The sequence below is a fragment of the Onychomys torridus genome, chromosome 3 (assembly GCF_903995425.1).
Source record: "Onychomys torridus chromosome 3, mOncTor1.1, whole genome shotgun sequence".
Lineage (NCBI taxonomy): Eukaryota > Metazoa > Chordata > Mammalia > Rodentia > Cricetidae > Onychomys > Onychomys torridus.
Window position 1 is genome coordinate 107,662,090 of NC_050445.1, and position 21,136 is coordinate 107,683,225.

Consider the following 21,136-nt stretch of genomic DNA (forward strand, 5'->3'; position numbering starts at 1 on the left):
GTTGATACTGATGGAGCTAGAACTGGTCTAGGGAAGTCATGGAGAGGAGAGTCCAGGAAGAGGACTAGGCTGTTGATACTGGCGGAGCTAGAACTGGTCTAGAGAAGCCACTGAGAACAGGTCAGAAGGGAACTGACCCTGGTCAGGGTGGAGGTTGTTCATGAAGACTAGGGATTTTCCAATTCATCCAATGACATAGCCAGGGCTGGGTCCAGCCAGCTCCTGCCATTGATGCCACAGTGATAACTATGACCAGTATCCAGGGAAAGAGGGATGAGATAAGGGAGGAGTGGAAATCAGTGGCCAGATAGGGCAGCTCTTCCCAGAGAAACTGGCAATGCCTGTAGGTCCCCAGCTGTCCCTTTGCTCTCGGCTGCCAGGACCTCCTCTACTCACTCCCATGAAGACATGACAGCCTAGGCTTAGCTCAGAGAATAGCTGGACACCATGGCCCCAAAGGAACTTGGATCACTCATCCACGAAGAAGATGATTTTTAGCGAGTTGTCGCTGTCCCCCAGGCCCTCAGCAGGCCAGGATGCCCAGGAGGGAGAGCGTGGGCAAAGGCAGGTTCAAGCTCAGGTGAAGACGGCACAAGGCTCTTGTCAGGGGGATTGACACAGGCAGAACAGGTTCTTTCCTAGGGGGGACACAGGAAGTCTAATATCAGCACTAACAGTACAATCTCATTTAATCCCCACAACCGCTAACCTCCTGCCTGGTCACAAGTCTGCCTTCCCTGCTTTACACTTGGGAAAATGGAGGTGAAAAGAGGTAAAATGGTCCAAGGCTACACGGCACTCAAGTTACCCTAGACATCTGAACTCAAGCTGGCTCCAGACTCAACAATGTCTGGGGCTGACCTTTCTCAATCTTGACATCCCATGAGTGATTCCACAATATTATCCCAAAAGTCTGGAACCTTCTGAAGCAACTCAGAAGCTTTGGTCCTCAGTCCCCAAGGTCCTTAACCACCTGGGGACTGAGGGTCATTCAGGCACTGTGTCCTGTCTTGATCTAGTTGTGGGGCACTAGACATTGTCTTCTGCCTAGAAGAGGACACCTGGGAGCCAGAGAAACAGATGATTTAGAGGTTTTATGCATTTATGTCTTTTCTTTCTTTCTTTCTTTCTTTTCTTTTTCTTTTTTTTCGAGACAAGGTTTCTTTGTGTAGCTTTGCACCTGTCCTGGAACTCACTCGGTAGCCCAGGCTGGCCTTGAACTCACAGAGATCCACCTACCTCTGCCTCCTGAGTGCTGGGATTAAAGGCGTGCACCACCACCGCCCGGCTACATTTATGTCTGTTAAAGCAGAGTTCTGGGCCTTCACAGCTCTGGGCTTGTGCTGGGCAGAGGGCAAGCTTGGAGCCCTGAGCCTTCACCTGCAGGGTCCTTCTTGTTCTACTAGGCAAACATGAGCTTCAGCTCAGCGTTCCCCAGAGCCCAGCCTGGCGTACACTTGAGGTCTTGGGGTGGCACAATCTCAGGGCTAGTGCGGACCATGCGGCTGGGAGGGCTGCTTTCATTCCTGTTCACAGTGTATGCTGCTGTGCATTTGGCTACACCTGGCCTTGCTGTCCTTAAGACTGTAACTTTGCTTCTCTGTGCCTACTCTTTCCATCTGTGAAATGGGCTCGTCTCATAAAGTGATGCTAACAAAATGCTCAAATGAACTGAAAATGTTTATGGTCATATTGAACAGTCTCCCTTAGTCGTACATGACTTTCTGAACACACTGCACATGAGTGCGATGAAAACTCAGTTCTTTGGTCCAGGTTTCTAGGGCTTGGTGTCCATGTGTGGCTCATGGTTAGCTTATGACTTCCCTGGTACAGGAAGTCCCCTAGACACTGGTGAGCACGGGGTATTCAGAACTTAGCATTAATAGAGAAACTTAGGAAGGCCTCCATAGCTGGCCACCTTGCTGGCCTCCAGGACCAGCCATGTGATTTCCCCTAGAAAGAATCCCCCATGTGGCTGACCTGGCAGGAGCTTACTGGAAAGTAACCAGAGGAGGGAGGGGCAGTGTGGTGAGGCAAAGGTGGGGCTCAGTTACGCCACAGTGAGACCAAGTCAAAATGTGCCCACTGGGCACACAATTGCTTTCTTTGTCCGGGGGGGGGGGACTAGAACTCAGGGTGTTATCAAACAAGTGAAGGGGAGAGCACAGAGGGGGATTTGAGAGGGCTAAGAGGCATGGCATGGTCCGGCAGGGACGGTAAGACAGGCTCCTAGAAGCCCAGCTGTCACCTCTCCTAATCCTGGACACTTGTGTCCTTTGCAGAAAAATTCAGGTGTGATAATGTACTGAAGAGGGACTTTCTGCCTAGTCAAGGAGACTCCCTGGCAGTGTGCATCTGAACCCAGGGAGATAGCTCAGGGTGCGGGTGTCTGCCATGCCATAGGAAGGCTTCCCTTGTCACCCATGGGATGATATGTCACCTGCCCACTGCATGGATGGTGGGGGAGGTCCAGGCAGCAGCTGGAGGAGTGCAGCAGGCCACTGACAGGAGGGGTGGGGTCCCCTGATAACCGGAGCCCTCAGGACAGCAAGACCCGGGCCCTGGCTGTGGGCAATGCCAGCCTCAGCTGCTCACTGTGCTGTACCGTATCAAGACTAGACATACTTTGTGTGTGCTCATCCCATTCCATATATGCCTCGCAGCTGCTCTCACCTCACAAGAGTGGGCCTGTTGTTATTCCTGCCACAGAAGGAAACTGAGGCACTAAATGAGCGGTATGCTTGAGGGAGCCCTGTCACCCACCTTGGCAAGCCACACTCTGTCCCTCTCCTGTGTACCTGTCTCTTAGCCCTCTACTGTGTGTGCACATGTACAGTGTTTAGATGGTATGTTGCAGTCACAATGACTAGCAAGTTGCATACACCTTATTCTTGCAAGACCTTCACTATTTACACCTTTTCCTGGTCAAGCCTTGCAGCTCTGTGCAGGCGAGCAGTGTCACGGGGCCCCTGTTGTAAGCAGGCATGGCCGCTGAAGCTCGGGTGGGCCTTTGTGCATCAGGAAGGTTGCGTTGCAAGGAGCTGTTCTCCTCTGGGCAGGTGGGGTTGCTGGCCACACCCCGCTCTAACTCTCAAGAATTCCAGTTGGGCCTTTGTTCTCTGCTGGCAATAGAAATGGCCTGGGTGTGGGAAGAGCTTCCTCCCAGTCCTGACTGTACTGCTTATTTGCTGTATGATCTTGAACAGTTACCTGTCTCTGAGGCTCAGTTTCCCTCCTCCATGTGTGTGTGGGGGGCTCCAATAATAGACTTCTTGGATCCACTGTGCAAGCTCAATGCGTGCAAAGTCCTAGATGGCCAGTGTTTCCCTGTGGAACGCTCGGAGCCCTGGGCAGCTGCTCTGAGACTGAAGAGTCTTAGAGGCAGGGGTTGCAGAAATGGCATGAAAGCCACAGTTGTGTTCTAGGTGCTATGGTTTGTTTGCTTGTTTGTTTGTTTGTTTGTTTGTTTGTTTGTTTTATAGAGGGTGGTGGTGAGGCAGGATCTCACTATGGAACTGGAACTCACACAGACCCACCTGCCTCTATCTCCTGAGTGGTGGGATTAAAGACCTGCACTACCACACCTGGCTAGAACCTATGTTCTTCTATTCCTAAGGCTCTTGCTAGCTCCGTGCTCCACCTTCTTTGAAGCCCTGCCCAAAGAGCAGGTTGGAAAGATCTGGGGAGAAGCAGCTGTCTGGAAGCCATTGAGATTTGTTACTTCCGAATAGGGAGGGCCACAGGAGACCAAGCCACTGTGTGACATTATGAATTCCCTGAGATGGGTCTCTGGATCAATCAGTCATGCTTGAACTGCTCCTCAGTAGAGAGAGCAGCCCTTGTCAAGTCCACAAAGCCTTGTCTACACCCAGAACTTCTGTCCACACTCCTGGCTGCTGCATCCAGCAGCTGCCCTCCTCCTGGATGCAGACTGTCTGGTGGCCTGCCTGGAATATCCTTGCCCTGCTCCAGGAAGCATGGGTGCCACCCAAGGACAGAGCCTTGGCCTTGCCTCTGGCTGTGTGCTTCCTTTCACACCCCACAGGTGGGACTTCACCTACTGCCCCATTTCTGCTCTACTACAGCTACCCAGGATTCACTTGTGCACCAGACCCTAAGTTCAAATCCCCTGCAAACAGAATCTGCCCCTGCCTGGTGTTCCAGTTCGTCAGCCTCTTCCTGGCAGCAGTATGGCAGTCCCCTGGCTTGGGGCTACAGTGTTTCTAAATGTGACTTGTATCTGTCATCCTCTGTTACAACCCCACACTAATTCCCTTCCATGTCTGCATAGATCCTGAAATCTTCAAAATATCCATCAAGACCCCCCCCCTGATCTCTGTCATCCTCTGTTCCAACACCACCTCCTGCCTCCTCTTTGCCTATTCTCTTCCTCCTCTTCTGTTCTCCTCACTGGTCTCAGACATGCTGGGTATTCCCCTGCCTCAGGCCCTTTGCTCTTGCCAATTTCTCTAGACTGCTGCACCCCCAACACTCACCCCACCACACGTCCTCAAGTGCTTGCTCAAATATCACCTAAGAAGGGTTTTCCTGACCACCCCTCTGGAAACTGCCCCCATCTGTCTCACCACTTCCTGTTCCCGCCCATGTTTTGTTTTCCCACATAGCTTTCGACCACCTGACATAATATTGGGAGTTTGCCAGAGATCCCAATGTGACTGGGAAAAGTCAGAGCGCTTGCTGTAGAAGGCATCCTGTTGGAGGGCTCAGGCCCAAAGATTCCTCCCCACCATGATCAGGAGCCTGTCCCTCCATACCTTTCCCCACTGGGCCAGTGGAAAGGGTTTATTTCCATACAGCTCTCGTCATATGGCAGGCATTATTCTAAGTACTTTGTATGCATTATCTCACACAGTGCTCATAAGAACCCATGAGATGGCCACTCATAATCTTCCATTATAAATATGGAAATGGAGGCACAGGTTCAGTGACTTGCCCAAGACTACATAGCCAATAAATAAAGAGCCAGAACATGTATCCAGGAAGGGCAGGGTCAGAACCTACATTCACTATACTCACTTCTGTCTGTAGCTGCTCACTCCTTTATTTGTTAAATACGTGTCTACTTCATGTTAACTACAAATTTTGGAGATGAACATATACATAGATGATGACTAAGCAAATGGTGCCCTCCATCAGGGAGTTCATAATCCAATAAGAAATATTGAATGAGTCAAGATTGGGAGAAGAAAATGTCCCCATTCAGTAAACATGTGCTGACACCTGTAATGTGTCAATTCTGAACATCAGAGATGAAGCATTGGGGCTGGTTTTGAGGGGCATACATTGTGACGGTATAGGGAGACAGTGAATTATTGCATCTCAGATACCTGACAGCAGAAATCGAATCTGACACAGAGAAGCATAGGACATTGTGGGAACCCAGAAGATGAGGTTTCTGTGTGGGGACTGGTTGATCTGAGCAGATGGCTGAGTGGTAGCGCGGCTGCCTAGGTGTGTGGGTAGATGGTTGTGTAGGTGAATGGGAGGATGGAAAGATGGATAGGTAAGTGAGTGGGTGGATAGAAGGGAGGGTGAAAAGATGGGTGCAGAGATGTTTTACTATATAGACAGAAAAGGATTTAGAAAAGGTGGATATGTGAATGGATGGGAGGGTGGGTAGATGGATGGATGAATGGATAAACATGTGAATGACGGGGTAGGAAAGCTGGAGGATAGATGGATGTGTATGAGTGTGAATGGATAAATAGATTATAAGTATATGGATGCGTGTATATATAAATATTTGAAATATGGCCAAGTAAGAGTCAAAGGATGCAGGATGCATGGATGGGTGGATGGATGGATGGAGAGTTATTTGGAAAGATAGTTAGTTGATTGAATGAATGAGTAAAAAGCTGAGCTCATTGCTGGGAAGTTGGACACTTTCCCAGTGAGATCACCAGACCAGCTGAAAGAAAGGGTTGCAAATCCACACATTCATTCACTCAACAAACACCAGCAAGCACCTATTTGTGTGTCCGGTACTGTGTTAGGCTCTGGGATTAGGTGTGGCACTTGCCTTTATAGAGCTGACATTCCAGGGGAAGTCAGACAACAAATGGAGAGAGAGCCATTGTCAAATAGTAATAAATGCCATGACAGAAAAATAAGGCAGAGTGAGAGGGCAGAGACGACAGGAATGGATGTTATTGGGGGAGGTGGAAGAGACCCCTCTGAGAAGGTGAACTGTGAACAGAGACTGAGCTGTCTGGGGAATACCACTTGAGTCAGAGCATTCAATAGCCCAGAGGCCAGCGTGGCCCCACCAAGTGAGCAATGAATACAGGGGTGACAAGGTCGCAGGCAGGAGTGTTGGGAGCAGGGGTGCCCTGGAGGACATGTGAGGGGTCTGCTTGGAGTAGGCACATCTGGGAGAAGAACAACTTGCCTCTTGGGTGTGAAGGCTTTCAAGGGCAGTCGTGTCTGGCTGGCCTGGGAGCCGGTGGAGAGCACTGAATCTGGGCTGGTTTGCTGTAGAGAGCCCCCCTCCCTGTTCTCCTGGAAGGGTTCCCAGTTGGGAGGCCATCAGCATTTTAATTACAGCTCCCAGTTCTCAATGGTTTGCAGCCCAACCATGAAACAGGCCCTGGGCAGCATGTGGCACTTGAGTGATTTACTCCCTCACCATTCTGTATTCAGTGCCCCTGGGTGCTGTTGGCCAAGGTTTCAGAGAGAAAAAGAAACAGAATGTGGGAGCAGGGTAAAGTATGGGATTTTAAGTGCATCGATCTGTTTGTCAGTTATCCTCTGAGATAAGACTTCTCAGCCTAAGTTACTGGTGTCCACTGATGTGGGGCACAGCTGTCCAGTGCCCTGCTTCTCTTCCCTCTGATAGCATGCATGCTTTCTGCCGAGGGGTGGCTTTGGAGGCTACCACAAGATAGGCACAGGCTCCCATTCTCTGTCTGAGGCTTCCCCCTTCACCACAACCCAACCCAAGGCCCAGGGTCCTACAGGACTCTTCAGACTTCCCATGCCCATAAACCACCTGGAGAGTGGAAACACCCTCTGACTGATGGCAGGCCTGGGCAGGGCTTGAGACCCTGTATCTCCAGCAGCCTCCCCTGCTGCTGGGTGCTGTGGCTGGAATGTATATCCCAAAAGTTCGGGTACTGAAAACTTAATCCCCAAAAGCAAGTGGAGATCTGGAGATGAGACCTTTGGGAGGTAATTAAGGGTAGACGAAGTCTAGAGGCCAGCCCTCGGAGTGACATCAGTGGCTTTATAAGCAGAGGAAGAGAGACCTGAGCTCCCATACTGTTCTGTCTCCAATGTAACACCCTCTGCCATGTTGTGACATGGCACAAGGTCCTCCTAGATGTGGGTACCATGCATTTAGACTTTCAGCCTCTAGAATTAAGCTGAATAATTACCCACCCTCTAACAGTCAGTTAAAGCCACAGAGAACAGCCTGGGACATTGGCTTTGGGACCACAACTGGGCAACAAGGATCTTGACCTGTACCATCCAATAGAAACCTAATTAAGCCATATGTTCTATTTAAGTAACATGTTCTAATGACAACATCAAAAAGACAAAATGAGGCATGAGGATGTGGCTCAGGGGTAGAGCATTTGTCTGGTATGCACAAGGTCCTGGGTTTGATCCCCAGCACTGAAGAGGAAAAAAAAAAAGATGCTGTTAAAGGGAATAATGCAATTTATTTAATCTGTGACCAGTATAAGAACACTGAGGTCTTGTGTGCTGCTTTTCCATAATAATTGTCTGCAATCTAGTATGTGTATTGATAACACATTTTAGTTCAGGACATCATATTGCTGCTTCCAGGATACCCACGCTACCCCTATAATCTCCAAATCTGATTTAGGACTGGCTGGGGAGAGGCAGTTTCACTTTCCCAGGTCCCTAAGGCAGCTATAAATTTCTGCTGAGGATGATCATGGGAAATGAGGAGGTTGGACTAGGTCCCTGCAGCCCTTCCCCTCCTGGGTGGGCCAGCGGGCCTGCTCTCCAGCTCATTTAGCTCACATAGCCCAGAAGTGGCTTCTCTTACCAGTCCCCAGTTTTGTGCTCAAAGAACCAGGTTCAGAGATGCTAAGCAACATCCTCAGAGTGACCCAGCCAGGCGGTGACAGAGCTGGGACTTGAATCAAAATAGAGAAAACTCCTTCTCCTCTGAAGTAAGAGACTCCAAATCTTTTAGCATGCCATGACTTCAGGGGAACTTCCAGACCCATTCATTTCTGCCAATCTGCTAAAGTGGCCTGGACCCTGAAGCCAGAGAGTCTCTGGAATGGCAAAGAAGGCATAGCACCTTTGGTTGGCAGGGCTGGGACAGCCCAAGTCCCTGGGAGCCCTGGGTCCTAGCTCCTGCAGCAAATCCTAAGGTTTAGAACAGCACCAGGGAATCCATGATCCCTCAACCATGCCCACCATCTGTGCCTGGGGGAGAGGTCTGTTGCACTCAGCTGAAAATTGCCATGGGGTCAAGACCAGACACTCAACCAGAGGAACCCCAATTCTATCCAACAGAAGTCAAATATAAGTCCCAGCTAGAAAAGAGTATCTCAGAGGAGATGCCCCAACATGTATGTCCCAGATGCTTGAGACCAGCCACTCCTAACTCACAGATGCCTGCTGGGCATCTCCTAGGAGGAGGCTTCTTCCAGCTGCCTCATGGACCACACAGAAGAGGGCTCTGCACAGTGAATCCAGCAAGTCCTCTAAAAACTCATGGCTGGGAGGATCCATACTAGGGTCATGCATGAGAGTCTGACAGAGGAGTGTGCCAAAGCTGAGGACCCAGGGGAAGGGTGCCACAAGCAAGACAGCAGCAGCCATAGGGGTCTTGAGTGAGAATAAATATGGCTTCCCAGGAACACCTGGTACCAATTGTTCGCTGAGGGTGTTTGGCAGGGCTGGAAAGCAGCGGGTGTCCTGGGCACCAGAGGGTAGGGTGAAGTTGTTTACTTAAGAGGTTGCCACTTGGCTTCTGATAACTGCCCACATCCCCATCCCATTGAAGCCCAGCTATGCCCAGATGTGTACTGGATTCCAGGAGGAGGTATGGCCCAGTACACGGTCTCTCAGCAAGTCTATCCAGAGTTCTGTGGGGTCTGCACACTCCTTCCTTTCCTATGCTGGCCATTGCTGAGACACACCTCTCTCCTGTATCTCACTAACTCTTTGGTCTTTGCATCATTTGGACTTCTGTCCAGGCACTTCTGCTACTGGAGATGCCCTGGTTTTGCTTCTCTGCATGCCTCAAAACTCACACGTCCCTTCCTCTAGGAAGCCTCACAGGCACATCACTTGCTTGGCCCATAGAGAACGTAGAGGCTTCTGTTTGGACCAGATCTGAGGAAGAAAGATTCACTGGTCTGTCTCCCTGACTATGCAGAGTCTCCTGAGGAGAGAGACCTTGCCCCACATCACTAGCACCTGATGGAGACCTTGGCAGAGGGTAGGTCCTTCAAGATGGCTCTGGAAGGACAGAGCAGGATTCTCTCCCCTGCTCATTATTAAAAGTACCAGAAGAGCTTTTGTAGCTCGAATGTTAAGTGGTCTTTTCATTAAAACAAAACAAAACAAAACAAAACAAAACAAAACAAAACAAAACAAAAAAAAGCAACCCAGTACCAGATATTGGTGTAAATGCTGAAAGATCAGAGACAAAGGAACAAGCCACTACCTCTTACCTCACCCACTTCTCAGCCTGAAAAAGCCTCTGGTTCCTGTCTCTTCATGCCTTATATACCTTTCTCCGCCCAGCTATCACTTTCTTGGATTAAAAGCAAAGACATACATCTCAAGTGCTGGGATTAAAGACGTGTGACTCCCAAGTATTGGGATTAAAGGTGTGTGCCATCACTGCCTGGCTCTATTTCTCTCCTAGACTGAGTCAATCTCATGTAGTCCAGGGTGGCTTTGAACTCACAGAGATCCAGATGGATCTCTATCTCCCAAGTGCTAGGTTAAAGGTGTATGACTCCACTACTTGGCATCTATGTTTAATCTAGTGGCTTATTCTGTCCTCTGATCTTCAGGTAAATTTTATTAGGTTACACAATATATAGCCACAAGCTGTGAATGCTCTCATGTGCCTGTCCACAGCTGAGATCAAGTCAGAACTTAGAAGAGCCTGAGCCAGACTTCTGGAAATTCAGCCCCCATTGACTCTGCAGGGCTGGGAAGCCCAGTTTTGGAGGAGAAGCAGGTGCCAGCCATACACCAGGCCAAGGCTGTACTTTGCACACACAGAAGCAACTATGCTTAGGGCTGCTGGCCCTACAGGGTTTTTTTTTTTCAGTAGCTCTGTTGAGCCATCTGTGTGTCACACAATCACAGGATATGGTTCAGTGGTTCCTAAGAGGTTCATAGAGATACACACCTACCATCCAAATAAACTTAAAACCTCCAAGCCCCAAAAGAAAAAGTTTTTGGTAACTACTGACAGTCATAGGTCAAAATGCAAGCCAACAAGCCCTGTGTCCCAGTAGAGGGGAAGTATAAGCAGGAGGATCAGAAGTTCAAGACTAGCTTGAGCTATGTGAGACCGTTATCTCAGAAAAACAAGAAGTCAACCAATCAGCCATCATCTTACCCTTGTTCCCCTCTTCCCCAGTTTCCTGGTAACTACTGACCTATTTTCTGCTTCTGTGGATTTGCCTATTCCAGATGTTTTTGTGTAAGTAGGATCAATCTATGTGCAGGTCTGTGACAGGCTTCGTTTATTGTTATCATGTGTGTAGGGCACACCCATGTTGTAGCATGCTGCTTAGACCTGGAGCATCCCCCCAAAGCCCACCTGCTAAAGGCTTAGTTGTCAGCTTAGCGAAGGGACCTTAGGTGTCTGGAAGCACGTCTTTGAAGTGGAGAGTGAGACCCTTACCTATACACTGTCTAGTCTCTCTCTCTCTCTCTCTCTCTCTCTCTCTCTCTCTCTCTCTCTCTCTCTTTCTCTCTCTCTGCTTCCTGGTTGCCATGAGGTGAGCAGCTTTCCACTGAGTGCTCCCACCATGATGTAACAGGGCCAGAGCAAGCATGGAAAGAGACCTTGGAAACCACAGGTGTAAAATAAGCCTTTATCCCCATGAGTTGGTGACCTCAGGAATTTTGCCATGGTGACGGAAATCTGAGTAAGTCTCTCACTGCCCACCAAGCTGCCCACCTCTAGGCCTGGCCCAGGAATTAAATCATCATGTGGCACAGAGATGAACGAGAATGAACAAAAGAGCTGACAGGCCAAAGTCCACTCCTGATGTCCCAGAGATTGCTGGAATCATGCAGGTTTGCCAACTCTCCATCCTTCTCATCACAGGCAGGGCCACCCAACTGTCTCACCCGAAGCCACAGTCCATAGTCTCCACTCAGCTTGGACCATGGGACAGTCCTGAGGCTACGCCTGTCTGTTTATCAGCTCAGGAGAGATACCAGGCAGGAGTCCATACTGTGAGCAGCTAGTGTCCCCAGGGCTCAGCCACTGCCCTTTTGAAATGGCTCTAAGTGTCCATGGGAGCCCTGTGAAGGGATTACAGCAACCTCAGCTTACAGTGAGAGAAACTGAGGCCTGATCCAGGCCCACTGCCATGCAGGAACCTCTCTGCTGGTCTCTGGCATGGTCTGAGGTGCATAGGTACACGTTTGTGAGAGTATGCACATGTAGGGAAGATGAAGGGGTGTGTGTGTGTGTGTGTGTGTGTGTGTGTGTGTGTAATGAGGGTGTGTAATTGTGTGAGTGTGAAAATACACAATTGTGTCTCGTATATAGTGTGTGAACATGTTATTTTAGGGAGGACATGAGTATATATGCAGATGAAACCTGGCATGGCTCCTGTGGTAATGAGTGCAAGGGTATGTAGCCTGTGTAACTGTGTGGTTCACCCACAGAAGGGAATGTGTGTGGGTGTGTAAACACTTGTTGCATCTGGCTGTTTGACCACAGCAGACCTGTGCCAGACATATAGGTGTACCCAGGAAGTGTGAACCCAAGAAGAGATGAGACTGGGCTATTTATGAAGTACAAGTTTCCATAAGACCCCAGCGTTAGAGGACAGGTTCCAGACAAGTCCAGGAACTCAAAGACAGCACGGAGTCACAAACAGCCTCTGAGCCTCTGTGACCCGATAGACAAGATTTTCAGAGGCCTCCGCTTTACACCAGAAGACCTCTCTGGCTGTGGCCCAAAGCCCTGTTTCCTGGGCATGTCCTCCACACTCAGGTCTGCAGCATTAGGGCTGCGGTGGCCCCTGTCTGTGGAATGCAGCTATGCTTGCATCCACCTGAGCCGATAGGGGCGCCGGCTTGAGGTGAGTGCACTCAGTGTGGCTTGAAGAATGCGACCGAAGAGAAAATACCTCAAGTATTTACAGAAAAAGCTGCTTCCCTCTTTCATCTGAGTCGCCCAGAGGAACGCAGCTGCAGCGAAGTACAAGGCAGGTTTTGGATCATGATGGATGGGCCGGAGGAAGAGAGGAGGGGAGCAGAAGGGAAGGAATGAGATGAAGAGGAGCAGTGAAGACTGGGGAGTGAGAGGAGGAGCAGGGGGAGGAGGAAGAGCAGGGGAGGAGGAAGAGCAGGGGAGGAGGGGGGAGGAGCAATAGGAGGAGGAGCAGGGGGAGGAGGAAGAGCAGGGGGAGGAGTGGGGGAGGAGGAAGAGCAGGGGGAGGAGGAAGAGCAGGGGAGGAGGGGGGAGGAGGAAGAACAGGGGGAGGAGTGGGGGAGGAGGAAGAGCAGGGGAGGAGGGGGGAGGAGCAATAGGAGGAGGAGCAGGGGGAGGAGGAAGAGCAGGGGGAGGAGTGGGGGAGGAGGAAGAGCAGGGGGAGGAGGAAGAGCAGGGGGAGGAGGGGGGGAGGAGGAAGAACAGGGGGAGGAGTGGGGGAGGAGGAGAAGCAGTGGGGAAGAGCAAGTGCTCCCTGCCTTGGGATGTTTTGTTACAGCATGCTATCACAGAGGATCTGATCACCTGGATCCCTGCTCACCACCTGAGGCACAAATTACTCAGAATTGACTAGGGAAAGAAGCCACAATGTCAGCTAACTCAGATTCTCAGTCTTCAGACCCCAGGATCCTGACCTCCCCATGTCCTTTGAATTTATAGTTTAGCGTGGTGGTGGTGGTGGTGGTAGTGGTGGTGGTGGTGGTGGTATGTGTATATGTTGGGCATATGTGTGCTTGATATATGTGTGTGCAGGTGCACATGTGCTGTGGGGGTATGTGTATGTGTGAAGGTCAGAGGGCAACCTCAGATGTCACTCCTCACCTTCCAGCTTCTTTGAGACAGGGTCTCTTTGCTCTTCTTTGTGACATACACCAAGCCAGCTGGCCTGCTAGCTCCTGGGAATCTCCTGTCTCCACCATCTGTCTTGCTAAAGGAGCATTCAGATTCAGATGTACATGTGTCTATGTCCAGTTCTATGTGGGTTCTGGGAATTCAAACTTGTCCTCCACTCCTACAGCAAGGCTTTACCCACTGGCACCTGCCTGCCTGTCCCCAAGTCCTTTTTAATATGCAAACCAGTCCTTAGTAACTCAGACCATATTGTTTGTGGTCCCAAACCCATCAACTTGAGACTGTTTTACACACACACACACACACACACACACACACACACACACACACACCACACGTGTGTGCGCTCGCAACTCATCTCCCACACAGATGGAAGGATTTCTGTAGCAGTCAGGACACTTTACAGTGTAGTAACACAACTCATGGTTAAGGACGGAGAATTCCTAGAACTAAGGGTCCTGTGGCAATGAATCCCGCGCCAGCTTGATCCCGGGCACAAATACTATTCCCAGGAACCAGCTGCACACATCACTCCTTCCCAGCTCACTTATTTAGTCGGTACCAGACTCAACTTTCCAAGCTGGCCAGATGTTTGTCCACAGCTGTGGGCTTCACTTTCCCATTTGTTCATCTCTGGTGAGAAACAGCCAACATACTTTCAGTTCACACCTAATTCCCAAGACTGACTCTGCTTGGCTGTGACTGGGTCAAGTCACCAGCTGATCCTTACCAATGACTGGTGTGAACTGGGAGAAGTGACTGGTGAGAGCCAGAAGGGAGTGGCTGTGGGAACTAAGCAGTGGCTGATGGGAACTGAGAGAGATAACTGGTGGGACCTGGGGTTGGGGAGGAGTGATTGGTAGGAACTGGGGGGTTAACTGGTGGGAATTGGAGAGGTGACTGTGGGAACTAGTAGCATTGACAGGTGGGAACTGGAAAAGGGAGGTGACTGATGGGAACTAAAGAGAGGTACATATTGGCAGCTGGAAACAGTGACCTGTGGAGTGACTTTCATTTGGGTGGCCAGCAAAGCCTCACTGAGGAGCCAGGGTCAGTCATGCCAGCCTTGCTAGAAAACAAAGTACCAAAAAAGAGTGACCTGATGGGGTAGGCCAGACTTGTGCAGGAGATGAATAGCCCTGAGATCCTAGAGGGTGGTGCATTCCTAGACAGAGCCACATTCCTGAGGAGGGCTCGGCAGAGGTGATCCACCCCAGCAAGCAGGAAGTCCTGATCATGTTTGGAAGCTCAGATAGCTTCAGTGTGGCTCCCAGCTGGGGGTCATGGACAGAAACAGTGATGTTCAACATAGAGATGCTGTGGAGCATGTTCCACACTTTGGTGACGGGTGCCCTATGGCATGGACTGAGTGGGAGCCAGAGGTCATGTCCAACCTCTCAAAACCATTACTGTTCTCCAGGTCCTCCGTGCCACTGTGAGGGTCTGGGGCAGGCCCAGCAGGCAGACTCTGATAGTATCTACTTGGCGTAATGTATGAGTCAAGGAATTTTCTAGAGCCAAGTTTCTCCCCAGGCCTTCCCAAACCTGAGCACCCCACCCTGAGGAGTTCTGGGCTCTGGGCAGCACCTGGCACATTGTTGGCACTTCCTGGAGGACTTGTCAGAAAGAGATGGATGTCTTTCCCTCCGGCGGTGCAGAAAAACCTTCCTGCTGCTTTAGACAGGTTTGGGGCACTGCTGGGAGACAGAGAAGGATCTCAGCTGCAGCCCCACCCACGGGGTGCAGGAAGCCCCTCTGTGGAGCCAACTGCTAGTTACACACACTCCAAGACAGGTGACTTGCTGTCACAGGAGCCGCCTCCCAGCAGGCATGAGCTTGGGAGAGAAGGCTAGCCTCCCACTGAGCAGTGCTTTGCTGCCCAGGAAGACCCCTCCTCCCAGGGTCCAAGTGCTGCCCTTCAGTCACACATCCTTCCTGCTCACCCCATCCCAGACAGGGATGCAGAGTCTGTGGGCCACACTCAAGGACCCTGGACATTGTTTTCTCTAAGCTGAGCTGTGTTGAACTCCTCCTCTGTATTAGACCTGATTCTTCTTTCTTTTGACAGACAGGACCTCATTCTGTAGCAATTCTCCTACCCCAACTTCCCAAGTGCTGGTGTTCCAGGTGTGCACTACCAGGCTTGGCTGCTCTTCTTCCATGCTAGGAATCACAAAGGATGACTATTCTCTGTGTGTGTGCATTAGGCATCCATCAACATGGCCTCAGACGGCTGGCTTTTTTAGCAGTCTTGTGGTCATTGAAGCATTCAATCGTTCTCAGTCTCTCCCATTCTGTACTTTTGCGACCAATTTTAATATAAAGATTTTTGAGTGTTTTCTTCTCTTCTGGCTGCATTTACTCATCATGTGTTAGTCTGCAGAAGGAACAGAATTTTTCCTGAGACTTCAAATGACCCCCATTAGGCTTGCCAGGTGATGGGAGCCAGCGTCCAGTTGCACCAAAAGACACCCCCCACCCCCGCTCCACAGAGGCCCTTCATCCTGAGCACTGCCCTACCTGAATGTATTCCCTGTATTCTGTATGCATCCTCTTCCTCAAGCCCAGCTTCCGGCCTCCTAACTCGGTGCACAGATTCCGCACTCACCAGCCCCCGTGGCTGGTCCACTCACAATCACTGTGCATTTTGCCTCTTCTCTCCTCCCATGGCTGCTGCCTGCACGAGAGCTCCATCATCTCTGGCCTGGGCACAGAGGACTGTGTTTCTCCAAGATGCTCCCCTGCCACTGTCCCTTCCAACCTAGTGATCTTGTGGCTGCCTACATGGTGATCCAGATGCTCCCCTGCCCTGAAGAGTCAACTGTGCCAGCTCCTCAGCTCTGTCACTCTGAGCCTCCACCCTCCTTCCACAGGGCCTCCTTCCCATTCCTCCCAGGGGCTGCATCCCACCCACACAGGCACAGGCCAAGCTGTTCTTGTCAGTCCTTCTTATTCCCTGGGTCCTGCACCGCTCTCGCCTTCCTGAAGCCCACCTCCAACCCTTCTCCAAGTGTTCCTTACTACTCCTTCAGCCCACATTGCTACATGTTTCTGTGAGTTCCATGGCCACCCTGGGTCTGGAACCATAAGCTCAAAGACAGAAGAGGCTGCACCTCAGAGCAGGCAGGGCCAGTGTCCGATGTCACCAGGCCCCCGACGGTCTGTCCCACCCCTGCTTGTAGCAGAGGCAATACCAGCAGCACACGTGTCCTTTGCAATATGAACAAGTGAATGATAGCAGGCATCTGAGCCCAAACGGCCCTCTGTTCCCCTTGCAAGCAGAAGTCAGCACGTTTGCTATCTCAGGCCGGTTGTCGTGGATTGATGACTGTCCCAGTTGGGGTTCTCTGGGAGAGGGGGCTGAGAGGGGGAGTCAGACATGAACTCTGTAGGAGACAGGTAGACACTAAGCCTTGAGGAGCTTTTTGGAGTGGGTACTGCCTACCTGTGTCACTGCCAAAGTTGGAATGGCCAGGTACTTGTCCCTCTAGCTCTAAGTGACCTGAGATGGGCCACTAGGGCAGAGCTCCTCCGTGTCCCAAAGGGCTCGGCCTTAATGGAGAACATGATGTATGGACGGCTCAACACTGCTCAGGAGACAGAGTCGGGGACTGACAGGTGGGAGGAGCCTACCTTGATAATCAGGGGAAGCTTCCTGGAGGAGGTATAATTCTTTCTGGCATATGAGCTGTATCAGAACGGAACTATTCAGACAGGTTTCTTAATCCATAGAATGAAGTCAGTCTAAAAGGGTGCCCACTGCCTGGGACTGGAGGCCTGATGGAATTCAGACAAGATGAATTTTTGATAGTGGGGGCCCAAGCTCCCATGGGGTCCAATGGAATCTGGCAGGGGCAATAACTCCTCAGCATCTTCCAAGGGCCAACCAGCTGAGGCTAGACCCAGATGTGTATTGATTCCCTCCTGGGTTTCTCTTTGGCTATGTGAAGTGTTGGTATGAATGGCAGATCCTAGCACACCTATCCACCCTCCTTTATCCTGGGTCCCTGAGGTGTGGCGTGCTAAGAAGTAGTTCAAATGTCCTGCTGGTGAACTCCCTTTGGGCATTTTCTGAGTACCTGCTGGGGGCTAGCCCTGGGAAGGTGCTGGAGAGGGGTCACTATAGGGATTCTGAAGCCTCAAGCTGTTTGACCTGAAGCATGGGAGGGAGCTAGGAATCCTGGAAGCTCAGAAGCCAGGATCAGCCTGGCCTCCAGAGGTGGGAGCTTGGATGAAGGGGTGACCTGCACATGTTTTCTTTGCTGCTGTGGGTGCCTTAGGGAGGCAGCTGGCTGCCCGTGGGTGACCAGTCCTGGCCAGGGCAGTTGTGACTATGCTGAATACAGTGAGATCTCTGAGACTTTCAGGGTGCAGAGTTAGCAGAGCTGGGCTGGATGTCACCTGATTAAGGGCCCATTCAAGGTCACCACAGCCCCAGGCCAACAGTGACTGCAGAGGAGGAGGAGAGGCCTAATGGGAGAGGCAGGTTGCAGGATACAGAGCTATAACCCCAGAGCTTTGGAGTCTGGTCTTCAGCTCATGGACCCACTGTCATGGGCCCCTGGGCAGTGTCTAAGCCATCGTTGCTCCAGGGTACCATAGACAGCTGTGAACTTTGGGCCAGCACCTACAGCAGCCCAGCTGAATGAAGCAGGTCTTTGTCATCACTCTGTGTCAACAGATGCCACAGGTCTGGAAAGGAATCTGAAAAGCCCATCTTCTAAACAGGATCCTCCTGAGTTGTAAACACGGTTCAAAACTGATCTTAGACCAAAGAGAACTAATGTGCATTTGGACTGAGCTGGGCTGGTGTCACCACAGAGAGCAGAGCATAAAGAAGTTGAGAGTAAACAGGGCACACGCACCCAGGGAGACCACCGCATCGAGGCTGTGGAGACAGAGGGACAGAGGGACCGGGTTCCAGACCCAAGCTGCCTATACCAAAGGCTGAGAGGGCCTGGAGGGTGGGCTGGGCCTGCCCTTGGCCATGAGCCACAGTGACAAGTTCTGTGCTTTTCCCTGTTGGCCCTGCAGATCCTGGAGGAGAACATGAAGCTGGAGTGTAAGTGCCATGGCGTGTCGGGCTCCTGTACCACTAAGACGTGCTGGACCACGCTGCCACAGTTCCGAGAGCTAGGCTATGTGCTCAAAGACAAATACAACGAGGCCGTCCATGTGGAACCGGTGCGTGCCAGCCGGAACAAGCGGCCCACCTTCCTGAAGATCAAGAAGCCCCTATCCTACCGTAAGCCCATGGACACCGACCTGGTGTACATTGAGAAGTCACCCAATTACTGTGAAGAGGACCCAGTGACAGGCAGCGTGGGCACGCAGGGCCGTGCTTGCAATAAGACAGCCCCTCAGGCTAGCGGCTGTGACCTCATGTGCTGTGGCCGTGGCTACAACACACACCAATATGCCCGAGTGTGGCAGTGCAACTGCAAATTCCACTGGTGCTGCTACGTCAAGTGCAACACGTGCAGTGAGCGAACCGAGATGTACACCTGCAAGTGAACGGAGGTCAGAGGTCAGATGGCAGGCAGGACACAATCGCCCTGTCGGCCACCGCCCGGATGCTCACAGGGAACCACAGAAGCACTGGCCTTGTCTTTTCTGCTGAGTGGGGAGGGGTGTTCTGGGTTTCCTGCAGACTCCTGTGGGAAGAATCTCTCAGAGGCCTCGCCCATTCTACTCCACGTGGATGCCGCTAGGCCACCCTCCCCCAGACACTGCCCAGGCCCCTCCACAGCTGGAACAAAGTGTTCTGCGGCAGGCACTCTGGAGCCTTGGGCCTCGTCATAGCAATATTTAACAATTTATTCTGATGAGAAATAATATTAATTTATTTAATTAAAGAGAATTCCTCCACTTCGTCGGGATCCGTTTTCTGCAATCAAAGTGGACTGCTTGAGGTCCTGGTGGCAGGACTTAGTCACTAAGACTGGGAGCTGTGAACAACTGTACATAATTATTCTTTATGCAGATGTTTCTACTAGTTGACTTTGCAAGTACCCTTCTGCAGCACTAGATGTTAAGTACAAAGAGAAGATGGTCTTTACACACATATAGATATATATGCACACACATTTGTATTTTTTGTTTTGTTTTGTTTTTGCTGTTTGCTGCTACCTATCCAGACTCTAAGCTGGTCCAGATCTGGAGCAGTTCTTCTCCAGGACACGCCCCCATTTTTTGCCTTCCACAGTTCAAACCTCACTGTTAGAAAAGTCCCACTGGGAACAGTATGTGTCAGGGGACAGGAATCATAACCCCCCCCCCCCCCGGCAGTTTCTATCTCTGGAAAGTGAACCACTGGATAAGAGGATTTCTAAGAGACTATTTTTCTATGGATATTTTATTTATATGGAGTCTGCCTGTGATGCCCCATGGCCCGTGCTTCTTCTTAACACTGGTACTCACTCAGGGGCAGGAAGACAAGGCCAGGTGTGTGGGCAGGTCCCCTGGAGACCCTCACACAGCTGGGTTCTGGAGTTCCATTTGCCAAGGGGGCCATAGCAGTTCCCAGATGCCTGGGCTGGGGTATGATCTGTATTGAATGAGAAGGACTCATCCCCCAGCCTTAGCTTGCTAAACTCAGTTCTTCGAATGGTGTCACTGGGTGATAATCTTAGGAGGTGACCTCAGGATGAGCTACAGTGGTGGATGAGTCGGTGTCTTGATATCTTGTGGTCATCAGTGGACCTGGCATTCATCATCAGGCAAAGGCCAGTTCAGGGGTGTTGATACCTCACCAGCATAGCCCAGCCACTGCCTATGTGCCTACAGGTGAGGTGCAATCCTCAGAGAAGGGGTCAGGAAGGAGGGGGAAGGAGAAAGCCAAGAATCCTCGGCCCCAGTGAAAGTGGTGGATGTGGCCCCTCTACAGCAGACCCAGCTACACCTGAGTCTCTCAACCAGGAAACCCTCAAGAAAGCTGGGGGCATTTTCATGTGTGTCACATGCATTTCCACCTGTGTGCATGCATGCACATTTACACACTCCTATGCCAGCACTTTGAAGTACCTCCAGAGTGCTCACATGTAGATGTGCTTGCATGTATCTCCATGTGCCTGGGAGACCAGATCATGTGTATGGAGCTGTATGCCTGAGCATCTGTGGTCCCTGGAGGGTATTACTGGGTGTCTATATCTGTGGGTGGGGTGCAAGGTAGACAGCAGGGAACTATTTTGATTGTGTTGAGCCACAAAGAGACTGCAACTCTGAACTCTATCTCCACAGCTGCTGGTGAAACTCAGACACCTGTGAGACCACAGTCCTGAGCCCTTGGCCTGTGTGCTAGGAGCCTCTCAGTGCCTAGGTCATGTCCAGTTCCCCACCTGGGTTACAGCATGAAAATAAACATGGCTGGATGGCTGATTTCTTCCCTTGAATGAAATTTTAATTTGTTTTGTTTTGTTTTTTGGTGTTTGGATGGATGGGCATGTAACTGGAAAAATGGAGTGGATGGATGGATGCACCATAAGTAGATGAGTGGGTGCATAGATGGATGGGAGTGTGGATGGGCAGATCGATGGACAGATAACGAGATGACAGCAAGGATTTCCTAGGTTCAAAACTGGCTGTGTGTTCTAGAGCAGCCACTTAACCTCTCTGTGCCCATCTTTCTCTACTGGTCAAGCAGATGCTGCAACAGGATGGCAGTAACCCAGTGAACTAACACATGGTGCAGGCTGGAAAGGGGAGGCTTATGGAGCAGGGATCTGTGAGGCTGCTGCTGGATCCCTAGTGCCCACTGCCTGCTTAGGATAATAAGCATTTGCTAACTAGGAATGAATGCCTGGTGGGACCTAGAGGGCTTGTGAGGGCACCAGAGGTGAGGACCTGGAAGACAAGAGGTTGGCT

At 51.0% G+C, this 21,136-nt stretch overlaps 1 protein-coding gene across 1 annotated transcript in view; it reads left to right on the plus strand.

Annotated features, from left to right (window-relative positions):
- Positions 1–20,664, plus strand: part of Wnt7a (Wnt family member 7A) — a 47,448-nt gene extending 26,784 nt beyond the window's left edge. The window contains exon 4 of the mRNA XM_036181187.1: positions 18,308–20,664. Coding sequence (XP_036037080.1) covers positions 18,308–18,787 — 480 coding nt within the window. The 3' untranslated portion in view covers positions 18,788–20,664. The remainder of the gene's footprint in view (positions 1–18,307) is intronic.
- Positions 20,665–21,136: the final 472 nt, after the last annotated feature.